General features: G+C 45.5%; 1 protein-coding gene across 3 annotated transcripts in view; it reads right to left on the bottom strand.

Annotated features, from left to right (window-relative positions):
- NDST2 (N-deacetylase and N-sulfotransferase 2) overlaps positions 1-16,683 on the bottom strand; it is a 128,296-nt gene continuing 111,613 nt past the window's right edge. For 2 of the 3 annotated variants that reach the window (XM_068139831.1, XM_068139832.1), the window contains 11 exons: positions 16,369-16,523; positions 14,708-14,893; positions 14,189-14,317; positions 9,101-9,283; positions 8,231-8,327; positions 6,851-6,974; positions 5,231-5,405; positions 4,826-4,996; positions 3,406-3,515; positions 1,969-2,071; positions 1-1,811 (listed from right to left, as the gene is read on the bottom strand). In XM_068139831.1, coding sequence (XP_067995932.1) covers positions 1,686-1,811; positions 1,969-2,071; positions 3,406-3,515; positions 4,826-4,996; positions 5,231-5,405; positions 6,851-6,974; positions 8,231-8,327; positions 9,101-9,283; positions 14,189-14,317; positions 14,708-14,893; positions 16,369-16,523 — 1,559 coding nt within the window. In that variant the 3' untranslated portion in view covers positions 1-1,685. Of the gene's footprint in view, positions 1,812-1,968; positions 2,089-3,405; positions 3,516-4,825; positions 4,997-5,230; positions 5,406-6,850; positions 6,975-8,230; positions 8,328-9,100; positions 9,284-14,188; positions 14,318-14,707; positions 14,894-16,368; positions 16,524-16,683 lie in introns of all 3 variants that reach the window. The other variant, XR_010987507.1, reaches the window with a different exon arrangement.

Here is a 16,683-nt window from a genome sequence, read left to right on the forward strand (position 1 = left end):
GAAGAAAAATAAGTAGTACATTTATTGAATCTCCACTTACTACTACTTCTAGCCTTTATTCAGACACTTGTGCTCAGCTTCGAGAGCCAAGGATTTCTCCATTATCATTCAATGTGAATGATGCTATACATGAATCCAGTGCAGGAAGTTGGGCTCTTCTCTCTAACAGGAGCCAGAGAGGGGGGGTTTAGTCTTTTCTGTCCTTTGTTTTGGCTGCACAAAATAACCCTTTCCAAGGGTACATGAAATAAAATACTGTATTGCATATTATATACATTTACATACAACGGTAAATGCACCAGTCTTTCAGAAATACACAATACCTAAGGCTCAATGGAAAAGCTCGGTTGAAGCAGCTTCTCTCTGGATAGGAGAAAAGGAGCTTGTGACAGTTGTGGAAGTTTCCATAATTTGTTCGTATAGGCTCTGGCCCTCTGTTCTCTGGAACGGCAGCTATCTCCCAAGGACCATCTGTGTCTGGGAGGGAGGGACATTAGCCTACACAACTCTAGAAGCCACTCTAGAAGCCTGTGGCTCAGCAACAAAACATGTCCAACTGTGATGGAGGATTTCCTCTGAGAATAATGGTCCAGCAACTGCAGGAGGCAAAGCACCTTTGTGTACTTGATTGGAGGCAGAAGTAGTAAATTAAACAGCTCCTTTTAGACATAGCAAACCATGTCTGCTAACTCCAAGCCTTCCACTTGTAACTGTGGTTTGTTTTTGGTTTTTTTCTCAGATTGTTGGACTGCAAGGGGATTACAACAGGTGCTAGTGGCAGCCTGTGTGTTGCTAGTTGTGTTTTTTTTTTTTCCTTTAAGCTGATCAGACATGGAGAACTGAATTGTCTCCTTTGAGCTGTATTATCAGCCTCATTTTACAATATCTGAGCTCTGCCTCCTCCTGCTGCTATGCTGCACTAACACATGCCTCCAAAGTGCTCTAAGGGGACATACTGCTCCTTGGTGCATTATCTTTTGAAATGTCTCAAGTCCCTGCCCAGAAGTACTTGCCACATATGGCAATGATTTCCCTACAATAACAGATCAATTCTGTGTCAATATCTGCAGCTTTGCCTTATCTCCCACTGCCCCTTGACCGAAGTCACTGGACACTGTTAACACACCAATGATGTTGCAGATAGGGAGAGACAATCTTAAGCCTATTCCATCTGTGGGGTGCAGTCCCCCACAGCCACATGAAGTGGCACTATAAATAATGATCATGGCCACTGTATTCTGCAGGGGGAGGAAAAAGGTGTTCTTGTACCCTGCTGCTGCCAGACAGACAACTCTCGGCAGCGGGCTCGGTAGCTCACCTCTTAAGCATTTGCTTCTGGACTCAACAGGAGTAATGTATTAATCCTCCAGCTAGTGCCTGTGTCATATACTGGGAAGAGTAATTTAAACATAAAGTGTTAACTGTGCTCTCTCCCCTGCTCCAAGTAGCTTCCTGGAAGTGAGTCAAGTGTACCACACCGCTGATACCCAAGAATGTGACTTGCACTCCATACCCCAGGGCACTATCAGAGGCAGCAGCCCTTCCCACTGGTGGGGAAAGGCTCCACATGCACATTCTCTGCTCCAGTTAGTTGGTCCAGATGTTTTGGCTTGACAAGACATGGCATTATAGCAGGCATTGGAGCACCACACGTCCCAATGGCACTGAAGGTAAGGGAGTCCCTCTCAGCTCCAGCTGGAGTTCTGCAGTTCTTCTCGGAGCCAGGTTGGAAGGGGCTGCCCAAGTCTGTTCATCAGCTTGGATAATTCAATGTTGTGTTCCCGGTAGAAGTCTCTCAGGAACAGCCGTGACTGTGTGGAAAATACAGACCACATTAGTGTGAAAGAAAATGATATTCTTAAGGCATTCCACAGGGTATCTAGGACACAGATGGTAGGAAAATCAGGATTGGTTTGCTGGGATGCTTCCACATCTCATACTGCCAGCAGGTTTGAGGCAGCTACTCACCGAGGAATCCATATCAGGGTATTTTCTTCCTTTACTCTTTCCTAGGCATTTAGTCTTTCCTCCATCTAGCAGCTGGCACCAAAATCCTTTTGCTTCATCAAATCTGAAAAGGACAGTTGTCTTTAAAAGACATGACCACATGCCCAATTAGTAGCTGCAGAAATAAAGTAACTCTGTAGGTATTTCCCAATTCAAGGCTTTACAAATTGGATTTGGGTTTATTTGTGGTATTGGTGTTCTAGCACTCCTTGTTACCCATTCTGACCATAACTGTTTCAGCTTTATGCAAACTGCAGATGTAACAAGGTGTTAGAACATTTGTCTGTTTAGCTTGGGGAAGGTGAAATAATAATAACTGTTTTAGTGCATGTAAATGCTTTTAAATCTCCTTACTATAGTTGAGATGTATTAGAGAATCCTCCAATTATTTAAAGAGTCAGTTGCTATTTTCTTGCTAAAAAAAACCAGCATAAGGCAATACTGAGAAGCATGTCTGGGTCTGGTCTGTCCCCTCAGTTGTCCAAATGTGAGCTTGAGGTTTGAGCAAATACCATTTAATTTTTGCCCTAAGGGTACCAGCTAAGACCACCACTGTAAATAGTCCATTTACAATCATATGTGCTTTGGCAAGTGAGGCTTCCCCAGTGCCTTCCCTTGGGCAGCCATCTGCCACCCAGATGAAAAACAGTGGCAGGAGAAATGAATTGGTTCTCCTCTGCTGTTGAAGGGCAATTGCTGTATGCCTGCACCCACACACACCACCCACTACCCTCAACTAGCCTCAGCTGTCATAGCAGGGAAGGTGTGAAAGCACAGGTTTTAGCTGCAAATAACAACATTCAGGATCTCCACTGGGTGTGCAGAGTTTCCAGTGAAGACTGATAAGAGTCACAGTTCACCTTCAACTAACACTTTATCTGTTCAGATTAATTGCACTTGCAGTGTGGGCAAGGCCACAATAATGGGCTTTAACTGAGTAGCAGTGTGGTAGTAGCTCCACATCCTGGGATAGCTCAGGACACCTGTCAAATCCACTGTCCTCTGTAATTAGAGGCTCTTTACCTCAAAACTCTGCAAGGTATCCTTAATCTCCATCTGGTTGAAGAGAGGAGCAGCCTGCCACTTTTTTTATTCTACCTCTTCTACTTTCTGTGAGATACAGGTATAACAAAAAGCACCTTTTCTGACACCATAAAGACCACTGGAATTAATTCTCAAAGCAACTTCATCATGTGTCTCCATGACAGTGCCAAAAACACCCTCCCCATCATTTTTGGAAAGCCTGACTACTGGATTCCAGTCCCAACACTGCTATCTGAACCTGCTTTTATGGTTAGCAGGTGTTTCAAGTCAGAGATTAGAAGTATTCTTCCACTCAAGTACTTACTAATATCACACCTGGCTAAGAAAATGTCCTCCCAAGAACAATTTCCTTACCTGAGGGCCTGGGTGTAGTTGAAGAGGGGTGTAATTCCCAAGAACTTCTGGATGTTGTCCATGACAGAGGCAGGGTTGTGTCTCAGCTCCTGACCATCCACAATGAGAAGCTGCAAGGACAGCAGAGACAGCAGCCACCTTAGCTTCTGACAGCTTGTGCTGAATGACATCCATGAGCTTCCTTGATCTCAAAACTGCCCTGACATATGAGTAAAGGCTGCTAAGGCTTGTTTATTCCAGCGCAACATGCTGCAGGGATGAGGCTCATTTATCACCACAGAAGCTATGACAGCACCACAAGTTCCATAAACCAACAGATCATCAGAGGCTTTGCCTAATAAACTTGCCTTTAGCCAAACTCCTGTAACTGTGCACTAAGGCCCAGCAGTAGCATGATTTCAGATTGTCTCTGGAAACTTCATGTATTCTTTTTAGATGTCAGCAGCCACTGTGCCAAGTACCTCTGTAACCTACAGTTAGTCTCCTGTTACATGTATCATAGACAATAAATTAACAACAGTTGTGCTAAATTACCTAGTTCAAAGAACAGCACAGAAAAATAGTCACATGAACTGAAGTCTGAGTGAGGCAGGAAGGTAGGACAAGCATGGTGGGTCTGGCTCTATCATGCCTCACAGCAGTTACCTCCAGGAATAGTAAGGAAATTAGATACAAGCCCAAGAATGTTTTCCCATGTCTCTTTTAGTCTTGGCAAATCTGTCATGCACAGTTCAGGCTGCTACTTTGGCATTATAAGCCTCTGCTGGATTACAGATTGAAGATAGCTGTAGCAGCAGAAAGGAACTTGGAAAAACAAGTCCTGACTCACTTATCAGGCAGTTTCTAAGTTTTTTGGAGATTCAGATATACTAATGGTCTAAATTGTCTATTAACTGACTTTCTGCAAATGTATATACACAAAACACAGGAACCTGACATCCCTGCAGTGAAGTTTTGCTTCAGCAGACAGCTAAAGGCTTCACAGCATGGGAACTAACAAGTGTCAGAGGCCAAAAGCCTCCCTTTAAAGCAATGAAATGTCAGCAAGTAGCTGAACACCTACTGGCCCTTAAAAGGGTCCGTGGGCTGAAGGCTGCCAAGATAAAAGGAAGAAAGGTGGGGCTAACACTGCTGTGCTTGCTGCACTTCTTAATATGGTGGAGCTCTCCAGGAGAGGACTCTCCAGGAGAGCACAGTGTCCTCACTTTCACAAACACCCTAAAGTCCAAAATCACAGTAGTCAAGCCTGATTTCTTACAAGGTCATGATGGGAGGAAGCAAGTGATGGCTCTTGTTCCAGGAGACAAGACAGAAAGTGAAACGAAAGCAAGGGGAGGGGAGGCACGTGCATGTGTTACACTGTTCTTTTGACTCGGCTCCCAAGGGGCTCTGTGAGAGCCTCTGCTGCCAAACCTCCTACCTGCCCAGAGGGGTAGTACGTTAGCCAGCGCTCCAGGTGAGTCGAATACCAGCCAGGGAGCAGACAGCGGCTTTGCAGGTTGCGCAGTTCCTGAGGGGCCTGGGATTTGGCAGAGATCACTTGGTAGAAGGTGTAATTGAGTGCCACAGGGTCATTGTGAGCACGCTGGTGCTGAAAAACACAGGCTGTGTTTAGGAGTGGGAACACAACATCCCACCTTACCTCTCTGCAGATCCCACCGACTCCACGCAACCACCCCCTGCCTTTGTCATTAACTGTTCACACTCTGCAGGCAGCCTGCATCATGTCCCTTCACCCTTCTGTGAAAACTGATCTATGGACTTTCTGCCTCACCCCCAGAACACCTCTCTGGCCCTCACCCACAGAATATTGCAGGGAAGTTACCTGGTACCACGAATAGGCTCGATCAGCAGGGTTGATCAGAACAGTAATGATTTTGGCTCGAGGCAGCAGGGCTGCACCACGTTTTGGTACCACCTCTGTGTCAAAGTAATTGGCACTCTTCTCAAACATGAAGTCTGTGCTGGCATTGGAGGGTATAGGAAAGAATTCCATGTACCTGCCAAACAGATGGGATGCTGGTGAGCAGCATGGTCCAGCCAAGAAATGACACACAACAAAATGATGGCCTTGCTGCTTTTCAACAGGCACACTTCACAGGACAACTGCACCTCCCCAGTAATGCACTGAATGGGCAAATGAGTGCAGAGCTGGCACAAGTAGTGGAGCATGATGGAGAAAGTTGAAGATGATAAAAGGGTAAGAAAGTATTTTGCTGTGAGTGTGTTCCCCAAGTCCTTGTTGGGGGTTGGAAGGAAAAGGTTGAGGGCAGAGTACTAATTGCAAGCTCAGCAGAAAAGAGGCTTTGTCCGAGTAAGGTCTGAGGTAACTGCTTGCCCTGTCACTAACCACTTGTTTAAACTTGTCTAAATCATGTGTCTCCATACCTTGAGGCCAGAGCGGAGATGCAGGGCAAAGAGCTCTGCTCTGCCTCACAAGAGCTTAGCAAACTAGTAATATGGAAACTTAAGACATTCAGGTAATGGTAGGATAGGGGGTAATGGGGCACCAGGGCATTGTAAAGCTGAAATTTAAGCTGTACAGTGAACTCAAATGTTAGGCTAAACACAAAATTTCTCCTGCATCTGATGTTACACTCAAATCAAGTTGGATGATTTTTTCCAGGGGATGCGTATAGGCTTTCTAGGCCTACCTGTCAGCTAGTGCAATTGCTTTGTAGTACTTGACTCAAATAAGCTTTGCTCAAGTACAAACCACCTTTCAGTACCTTTTCAATGGTCCCCTAAGTGATCAGGTAAGTTAGACAAAATCTACAGCTCACAGGCAAAGAAATCCTATGGCAGAATGCCTCACTGTCACACAGCCATGCCTCAGAGCCATGCATGAGGGACTTCAGAGTTAAAGCCTTAGGCAAGAAACACCTGTGTTTCTGTGCCTGGAAACTGATATGATAGTGCCAGTGACACTGGAATCTCTCTGTCAGGTGCTAACACTTTATCATAAGTGCATGCTTTTACAGGTAAAGGTCAAAGTATGCACATGGATGCTGGAGCCAGAGCAAGGAATGTAGTGATGCCTCTAAAGGGCTCAGAACAGCAGGAAGGTTGTCACCACTGTACTAACTGTCTTAAGTCAGAAACCACAGAGAACTTTTTCATGAGCACATTGTTGTCTGTTTTGCATGTCAAAGGAAAAGAAACCTCATGACAGAAGTGCACTGAACAAAGACTCTGAATTTTTAAAGCTTAACCATGCCTAGAAGTCTTCTGGTGAACAGCCAGTAACATCAGAAACTGCCTGTCCTGCTCCTGGGACTAAGCAGTGGGGCTAGCACGAAAACAGAGAACATACACTGAGCAATAGCCATGAAAACAGCTGTTCAGTAAGAGAGAAGCTACTGAGGTGGCTGAGGTGGACATGCAGTGATTCAAGAGAAGACATGGGTGCACCAGATCACAGAATACAATACATCAGAGTTCTTACCAATCAATGCCTTTATGATAGTTAGGTCCATTAAAAAACTGTATCTCCTCAAAGGTAGATGGACTTGGGAAGTTACTGGTGACAGCTGGATGCATAGTCAAGAAGAAGTGCACAGCTGTTGTACCTGCAACAGGAACCAGATAATGGGACTTGGGTCACATGTCAGACTTGGCTGAATACAGAGCCTTACCTACACTGAAAAACAGCCCCCAAATGGGCACACTCCTATCATGCATTCCTTAACTCATGCAGGTTACAGCAGCAGTGACACCAAGGATGCTGGGTCTGAACTTGACCGAGCAGTTCAATCCCATATTTCATCCTCTGCAGTCGATTTAAATCACCTCCTTATCATGACAGCTGCCACACCCATGTTGGTTGCCTCCATGCCTTTTTTACTGTGGTGGCTCAGCCACGCTGTCGTGAGGCAGAGCCCATACCTGCCAAATGGGAGGTGGCCTGGGCACTGCAGGACAGTATTGTGCGTTCAGGAAGGACATGTGCTGGGGACCAAGTTAGTGTCCTTAGATGAGAATTCAGCTAGAGTTGCCTTGGCCTGCCTGTAGATGTTTTCCCTTTACCACATAGAAACAGATAATCCTGCTCAGCGCGCAGCTGTAGGCCTCCAGGAGCAAATAAATCAGCTGAGAGGGTTTTTTTTTCCACATCATTGCAAGCAGCTTGGACCACGATACAGGAGGGCTCATGCTGTGCACACACCAACCGAGCTTCACAAAGGCAGCGGACAGCAGCCTGACTGGGACAGGCTTCTTTCCAAGGCCAGGATGACTGCTGTGCATGGCTGGCAGCTGCTGTTCCACTGTGCTATAGAGAACACCAAAGTTTGAAGACCTGGCTTTGGCTGAAGAGATTTTGCTCTCTTCAGCCTGGATGGGACTCTTCAGTACAGTATATACTGTCATGTCACTGCCATACACAGGGATGCAGCAGTTAAGAGGTCAGACAAAAGAGGAACCCTGCCTCCCACTGACAGTGACATGGAGCATGCAGTGGGTGTATAGATCTGTCACAATACAAGCACTAGGAAGCTTAATCATCTCCCTTGCTAAGCTTGAGTTTAGTCCTGCTGGCAGTTTATGTTGTGACACTGAGAGGTCTTGTTTTTTCCCAGCTTGTATGGAAAAGCCGAAACACAAGTCTGCAGGTTCTGTAGGTCACACTGTGCCAAGCAAAGTGCTAGGGTGCAAAGTACTGACAGACTTGCCAGAATCTGAGATTCTCTTGACACCCTCTGCAGCCGTCTGGCAGCTTGCACCAAGGGCAGACTCAGAGATCTACAGCACTGACCTTCCCACCTCTCCTCTCTGGAGGAATGAGATGGAAGCTGCAATCTATCTTTAGATAAAGTATTGACATTACCAGTTTTCTGAGGTCCCACGATGAGGAACTTTGGAAGTCGATCGCATGTTTTCTCTTTGGACCAGATATCCTTGTGCCTCTTGTCATCGCAGGGATTCTGCAGCACAAGTGATAGGATTAAGCTTTACCACAGGAGCTAATGGAAAGGGGAAGAAAAGCTGGAGGGCCATCCCTCTTGAGAAAATGCTATTAGCATATGAAGAATACTTCACAGCCACATTGCTCTGCCAGGCATCAAGAAGCATTACATATAAACATGGGGAAATGTTTTCAAAAGCTCCAAAGTGAGATGGGAGCCAAAACCTCTTTGAGAGCCTGAACTATAGGCCATGTCCTATGTCGCCATGATGGGCTGGGCCACCACGATACAGCTCAGCATCTGTGAACTTCTGGCAGAGAGACAACTGTATCACCTTCAGTTCATTTCATCTGTTTGTTACCATGCAGAGAGCTGCTGCACTGGGATAAAATGGAATAAGCATGTTTTTCTTTAATGAACATGAATCCTGCACTGTGAAATTACTTTCAGATTAATCACATTAACAAGCCTGCAAGCTCTTCTAGCACCAAACATAACTATGCACACTTAAGTATTTCACAGCGGCACCTCTCTCATGATCTAGTGCTTGTAAGCCTGCTGCCTACTCACGACAGCCATTCTGGTCTCTAAGCTCACATCTCAACCACGTCCTACTGTTCCTACTCCCCACCCCTTCCACCTTGCAATTTGTCACTTGCAGCTTCAAGCCACAAAGCCTAAAAGCTTTATGCATTACCATTCTGTGCTCTGGATCACAGTCTTGCCACATTTTAAATGCGGGTCATACCTCCTGGAAAAACTACTAGGAGTGGTTAAAGCTGTCTACTCACCTGCCACAAAGGATTCTTCTCCTGGGGAAAGATTTCAAAGTACTTCTTTGCAAGCTGGACAGGGGGCAATGTTTGCAAGCGAAGGTTGGTCCAGCACTGCACAAACTTGACCAAGCTCTCAAAAGTGTACAGTCCCAGACGGTCATTCCCATAGTTGGACAAGTGAGTCATGAAGATGCTGATCTGAGAATAGGAAAGCCATGGGATACTGGTAAATCACCTAACAGTACCACTTTATCTAGCTTGCCTCAGCAAGAGGCTCTTCACATCTCAGACTGTGCTGGCTGGCTGGGTTGATGGATATCCCTCTGCCAGGATACAGCCCCGCCTTGATGGAGAATGAAGTAAATGTGCTTGCAAGACAGGAGGAACACAGGCTTCTCATCCCCACCTGAGAATGGTGTGAGGGTGATACCTGAGCCCTGGATGCGTGGCCAGAATAGTTTCAAAATTCCATTCAAGTGTCTCTGGGACATTTAAGGAAACAAGGGTTAGTCAGTGACTCTCTCCCAGTGGAAACCTTATAGAGCCTCTTTCGTGGGAGAAGAGGGGCTTCCCTCCCTCTCCCCGAAGGCACAACCAGGGCAACTTCTCTAGCTGTGGTGCCTGCTGAAGCAGAGGAGCAGGCAGGGAAAGGGGCAGCATGCTGCAGCCCATGGCACAGCAGCACAAGGGACAGTTTTCACAGGAGTTATTTCTAGGCCCACAGCCTGTCAGCTTTCATTTGCTTTGGAGCTGACATCTCAGGTGTAAAGGAACGAATGGCAATTCACACTTTAAAATACAAACATCTGAACAGGGGCTGCAGAAAGACACTGCACTAGGACATAGTCCTAGGAACAGATACCAGCTTGTAAGGCTTTATCTCACAAAGGCTCTGCCAAGCATAAGAATGTAAACCCCCAGAGTGAAAGTGCCACTGAGCACCCACAGGTGTGCCCCCAAGCAGTGCAGTGCTCAGGAGCTGCTGTGCTATCTCTGCCTTGCCAAGGCATCTCTTCTCTCATGCAGATTCATTTCCCTTCTGGCCGTTTTTCAGTATTTTTACTTTCAGAGAAGAGAGCAAAAGATTGCTATCAGCTTGACTCTGGAGTGTGGCTTTAACAGGTTCCATGGAAATGGGCATCCCAGTGCCCACTGTTGTAACACAACAGTAGTTTATCAGACACAAACCACACCACCAATACAAGTTAGTGCAAAACAAAAGAATACTACTAAGGCAAATGTAAGAATTACTGTGTGGATGATTTAGTGCTCCCTGCCCAGTGTCTGCAGGCTGGGGAAACTGACCTCAGACACAACAAGAACAACCATTGCTGCACTGTTCAAGGCTAGATCCTGATGATGCCAGGTAAGGTTAGCAGGAAACAACAGGCTTCCCTGGCAGGGGGCAGGAATGGCTTTCCCACTCACAGTAGGCAAAGAGCAAAAGGAGGAAGGAGGAGACAGATGGTCTTGAGATGAAGACATTTGCTAGCACTGAGGAGGTCTGAATTCAGTTTTCTGCCCGGTGTCACCACAGAGGTTCAGTGTGATGAGAAGTACTGACAGGTAAGTAGCTTTTTGTGCCTGACCCATGCCCAAGACACTGCGAAATAAGTCTGATCCTGTCCATAGTGTGCTCACACCACAGAATCTTTCAGTAAGCAACAGAAAACAGTAGTAGAATTCTGGGACACATGAAAAGTAAATGGAGTTAAAGATTTATCCCATTTGTCTGTCCGTGAATCTTTCACTTCTGGTTTCCTACTGAGCTGACAGAGAGGCCCTGCCAGACAGTCTCTGGCACCTATACTTCAAAGAACAGCATGTGCTCACTGCTGTGGTGTAAAAAGGATGTGCTAAATACAACACAGAGCAGAGGACAGAAAGACCTTCTGCTTAACCGCCATGAAACACATAAGGTGGCAAAAGTATGTGTCTCACATTGTGTTTTGCCTATTTACAGGAGCCACCAGGAAGGAGGTGTGACAGCAAAGGGTGGCTTCTCTTTGACTTGCTAGTGAAAGATTTAGAGGAAAAATTTGCTGCATGAAGTGTCTGTCTCACTGGCATAAAAACAACTACTGCAGCAGGGAGGATGGAGGTAACCACCTGGGGCCCCTTGAAGATTTGCAGAATAAAAACCCAGCCTGCATGGGATCCAGGTTAGCAACTGTGCCTCAAGACCGACTACATTTGGTAAAACTGCTCACAAAGGTAATGCTGTCACTGGCAAACATTCCCAAGCAACTGGATTTAGAGGACAAGCCAAGCTCAACCAAAGAACCATTTCCCATGACCATGCAGTCATGTCCTGTAACACACATGCACTGTTTAACAAGGACTGGCAGCTTGCTCTGCCTTGTGACAGCTACTGCTGCCACAACAGCTCTGAGCAGTACCTCTGACTTTAGCTACACTCAAGTCCTATCTCTCTCTTCCTTCCATCCACACCCAGTGACCCTGGGGACTGGCTTGGTAATAACACCTTCCTCCTCTCCCGCTCCTTTCCACTGTCAGTAGGCCATGGCTTCCCTTCCTTTACACTGAGGAAAGATAAGAGGAAAGGTCACACGGAGCCTAGACAGGAGGGTATGAGCATCCATGTGCTGTGGGCACAGCAGTAAGCTGTCTGTTCAGTGTGAGTAGGAGTGTTTGAGAAGTGATCAGCGGGTCTGCGGAACATCAAGCTATTCTCCTTCCTGACATCAGATCTTGTTCACTAGTCAGAAGATCAAACATCTTCTGTTTGCACTGTGGAGTTAATCATACACATACAGGCTTGAGGATCCTGTATGCATACATCCACTCAAAGGGAGCTGGAAGCACCCAAAAAGACTGAAAGAACCTAGTCCAAGACTGCCACAGATCACTGCTGGGGCCACAAAGCTGGCCAGCTTTCTGTCAGGTCTGGGAGATGGCTTTATCATTGAGGGGAGTATGCAACGATCTGAGTCACTGTGTAAACACGAGCAATGAAGAGGAGCTTAAGAGCACAGTACTCCAGTGCTGACACAGAGAAATGTGCCACTGCCCAAGGAAAGCAGAAGTGTAAACATCGGGAGCATGTAAAGGTGCCCGAGAGTGTTTTAGAAGTCACAATGAAGAGTCAATAGTAAATCTGACAAGCAAGCTCATCCTCTACCAGACCACAATCTTTCCAAACATTTTGGATCACAGACCACTGCCAGCTGTTTTGACCATCATGTGCTTATCAGTAAATTTTAATGGGTAGCACTAGACACACATGTTTCTACAAATTCCTTGGCACAGCCTTAGGAGACTGTGAGAACCAGCACTGATCTCTGGAATACAGTCTGGCAACTGGTTTTCCAAGAGAAACCTAGAGCTCTAAGTTTCACAGTGGCTATTTCTGCAGGCATTCTTATGCCTGATCTGACAATTACAGGAATTCATCCAGTATACAGGAAGAGAAGCCCAGAAAAGACAGCAGTTTCTTTCCGCCTGACCAATCACTCCATATATAATGGAAAAACTACTATATACTTAGATTAAGCAGGTAGGTTTGATGGTTATGTGTAAAGATAGAAATTCTGTCTCAGGTGATAGGGACAGAAGGCTGGCTTACAGAGTGGGAAGTATGAACTCCGACAGCTTTTTAGCTAGGGCTATTACAGACCCATACCTTCTGCATATCTCATACAGCAAAACAATGCTGGTCACACACTAAACACAAGGCCTATTTGTAAACTACAGGCTGGCTGTGTGATGCACCCAGAGCACATTGTGTCTTCTCACTATCACAGCTCTAGGAGTAGAGAGGCACTAAATACTAGGAGAAGAGAGAGCTCACTGAGGGAAAAAGCTTGATTTTCCAGTTCACTGAGCCTCAACAGCCCCAACCATAAGTGGCTAAAGCTGAATATCCAACCCTGCAATCAAGATGCAAACGAAAGAAGGGATGAAAGAAAACATCATGGTGAGCACAGCCATCAATGTTACATGACAAATCACACTAACAAGTACTCAGTGACTGGGACCAGTACCCAAGTGTTTCCACCTAGGATGCTAGAGAGAAACAACCTACTTCCTCTCAGATCTGCTTGCTTGGCTTCTTGCCCATATTCAGGCACTGCTGGAAAATAGGTATAAAGGAGAAGTAAGAAGATAAAAATCTGGAAGTCATGAGAAAAGATTAAACATCATTGTACTCATGAGTGGCTACAGAGGTAGATGTTATAAAATCACTATCTAAACCTGTCAGGGCAGTGTTCACTCAGGAAAAGGGAGGACAAAAGGTGCCAAATACACTTTAGTAAGAAAAAAAAAATACAGGTGGGAAATTGCAGAAGTTACTGTACAGTCAAAAAGTGCAGCATAGCTGGAGAGGGCTACAAAGCTTCATCTCCTAATTCTATCCATTCAGGATTTTCAAAGAATGGCTGGGGTTTTCTGTGCCTCTTGCCACCTGGTACATCTTCCCAGCCTCAGTGGAAAACAAGAAAATCGTGTGATTTGCCATCCATGGCCAAGAACTGGGAAGGAACTGCGGAGTGTTGAAAATACATTAACTTGATGGAACTGTCGAGTATTGAAAGGGAAACAGAACACCTGCATTAGACCCAGATCCCCTCAAAATGCCTTAAGACAACAGCTACATCGCACACAAAAAAGCATGCAAGGATCATTTCAAGTGTACACATACTAAAAGAAAGGGGAGGATGTTTCATAATGAAAGCACAAAGGAAGCAATTATTCTGGACAAAACAGTGAGCCAGAGCAGAAGCCAACAGGCAGCAATGTGTGTGGAACAGAGGGAGGCAAGGCACGTCTCATTTCTGATTCATGAAGATGCATCAACCATGGTAGTGCCACTCTATGTTGGGCCACGCTTAGCATGTCACCCTGGCCAGATCCCTGTGGCGCATTGCACTTCTCAAGACTCAGTACCAATGCTTCCTTGACAGCGTGTAAAGCAAAGCAGCATTAATTAGCAAGTACTTCCTTGGCCCTCTTTCACATCTTCTTAGCATCACACTGGAGATGGATGGTTATACTGACTCTCCTAAAAGATCTAGTCCTTTCCCACATCAGGCACATAAACTGAGACACCCATGCACCAATCCCTTTTTCAGATGAGCTTACTGGGTTCAGGAGCACCGTCAGGAAGAGTTCACCACCACGAATGCTCTTGTCCAACTCCTTTGAGCCACCAGGATATTCATTATAGAAGATAGTGTGAGTAAAAAGACCACAGGTCTGTCGAGGCAGGACCTGGCAATTTCAGAAAAAACAAAGCGAGGTAAGAGGCAGATGCAACAGACCCTAAGCATCACTCTCTGAATCAGTACAAAGAGTAAAGGACATAAGGGACATAGGTTTAGGGGACTCAATATTCCTCCCAACCATTTACTTATCACAGTGCAAACAAGTCAGTGGGATCTTAGTTTAATTCTATGGTGCTTGTGTTTGCTTTCCCTTCTTTACCAACCTCTGAATTGCACAGAAAAACACAGAAACTGCCCTTAGCCAAGTCTTTCCTCTTTGTGTGACTTAATGATTTTGGAAATACTGGTGGTATCATGATTCATCTCTCTGATGCAGGTCACTAGGAGACTGTCCCTTGGGTAGGCAAGTGAGTTCCAGTCACACAGCTGTGCTCACCATGATTCCATTATGGATGAATCCACGCCGGTATCGAGCAGGCCGGAGGTGTGGGTATTCCTCTGTGCTCGTTACCTGGATGCTCCACACTGATTTCCATGCCTCATACAGCTGCGTGTGGACAGGATAAACCCCAGAATGATGGGGGGCTACAGCATAGCCCAAGTCTGTGGGAATCCCATGCTCCTGGAAACAGAATATGCAGCTTGATCATTCAATACTTGACTAATATCCTTAATAAGGATATTTACCTAATATCCTTAACAAGGATCATGTTTAGCAATAGACCCCAAGATGGAGCAAGGTGACACAGTAACACAAAAACTCTCTGGACTGGGAAACCTGTTTTACATATCTATAGAAATATAAGGATGATTCTGTATCAGTAAGGATATCCAGCACTGGAAACAGCTGTAAGAGTGGTCTTGTAGCTCGCAGGTGTGACAAACCAGATTAATAATGGCTCCTTGGCTACTACAAACTAATCAATAGTGTTAAGTGACACATCTCCCTCCCACAATGCCCAGATCTGAGTCACTAGTGAAGGAAAAAAAAAAACAAACTTCCTTCACAGATATAAAAGGAAAGGAATATGATGCGTGGGCTCTGTCTTGTCTCTAGCAGTTCAAAGGAAAAGCAGACAAGAAGCAAGACACAGTTGAGTGTAAAGATACGGGGCCTGGAGCTATATAAAAACGACAGGAAATATCTGAATGCAGCGGTTTTTAATTCAACTGTGTAGTTCTGGTAATAATGCCAATGATGATGGCTCTGCCCTGCTGATGTACACTAAACCGAGAGTCCCACAGTGAAGCAGCAACCTTCTCCTTCCCACTGCTAGCCTGTTTTATGTTAAATGTGTAATTGTGTTCTGTGCTTTGTCTCTTTGCAAAAGAGTGCACTGTTATTTAACCAGGAAAAGAGGCTTGAGTTGTTTCTATAATGCTACAACTGTGCTCTGAATTCAAGACCATTCTTGATCTGTGTGTGTCATGGGAACACAAGACAGCAGCCTGCTATTCCCAAGGGGATTACCATCAAAAGAACCAAACTAGAGGTGAAGAGGACATTTCTTTTCAGAGAAACATGTATGCTATATTCAGCTCTGGACTGTACGCATCAAACAGACATTGTTCCAGCAGTGCAGGATGTCCAGGGCTTCCCCTCTCCTCTGTCTAAACACAGGGAATTTCCTCTTGACTTCCTAGACAAGTAACTGCAGCATTGTCCAGGGAGGCCAGAAGCAAGGCTGTTAACACACAGGGCACTTGGTACTACTGACCAGGTGATTTCTTTACAAAATCACAGTGAATAAGGATGGAAAAGAAAATGCTTTCTCGCTGCTATACTTTGCAAATTAATTTGGTGTGGATGGTATTACTACAAATTCACACCTCAGCAAACAAGAGCCTTGGGATTTGCATCCTGAAACAGAGTGGAGCTGCCTGGGGCCATTCAGGTGGCAGGAAACACTTCACATCGTGCAGGACGGCACCCAAATGGTGTTTCTTGCCTGAAGACAGCATAAGTCATGCACCAGTTCAAACTTTCAGAACTGCTTTTCTTAAAAAGAGCTGAGCAACTAGACCAGTCTAAAACAGCTATTCCAGAAGAAGACTGTTTAAGGGTTAGTACTGTAAACAAACTGTGATGACCCTTACCACAGCAAACTGTTTGTTGAGCTTCATCTGCTCAGCTAGTACAGTGACATTGTGGAAAAGATGAGGCTGCATGTGACTCCACATGTGAGGAAACCACCAGAACTCCTTCCTGTGTTTGAGCAGCATGTCATCTCCTTCATCTTCCTCATCTGTGCCTACAGACAGCAGAAAAAAGAAGTAAAAAACCAAAAGGCAGAATAGGGATTCAATGTTTCAAAGCAGTGGCTAATTCCCTGCGATGCTGAACTGCTCCAACAGAGAATCAAGTTCTAACATGTTACACACACACACACACATCCCCCCTCCCCAATATGG

The sequence above is a fragment of the Melanerpes formicivorus genome, unplaced genomic scaffold (assembly GCF_026170545.1).
Source record: "Melanerpes formicivorus ecotype bairdi unplaced genomic scaffold, bMelFor1.0.p_v2 SCAF_6, whole genome shotgun sequence".
NCBI classification, from domain to species: Eukaryota; Metazoa; Chordata; class Aves; order Piciformes; family Picidae; genus Melanerpes; species Melanerpes formicivorus.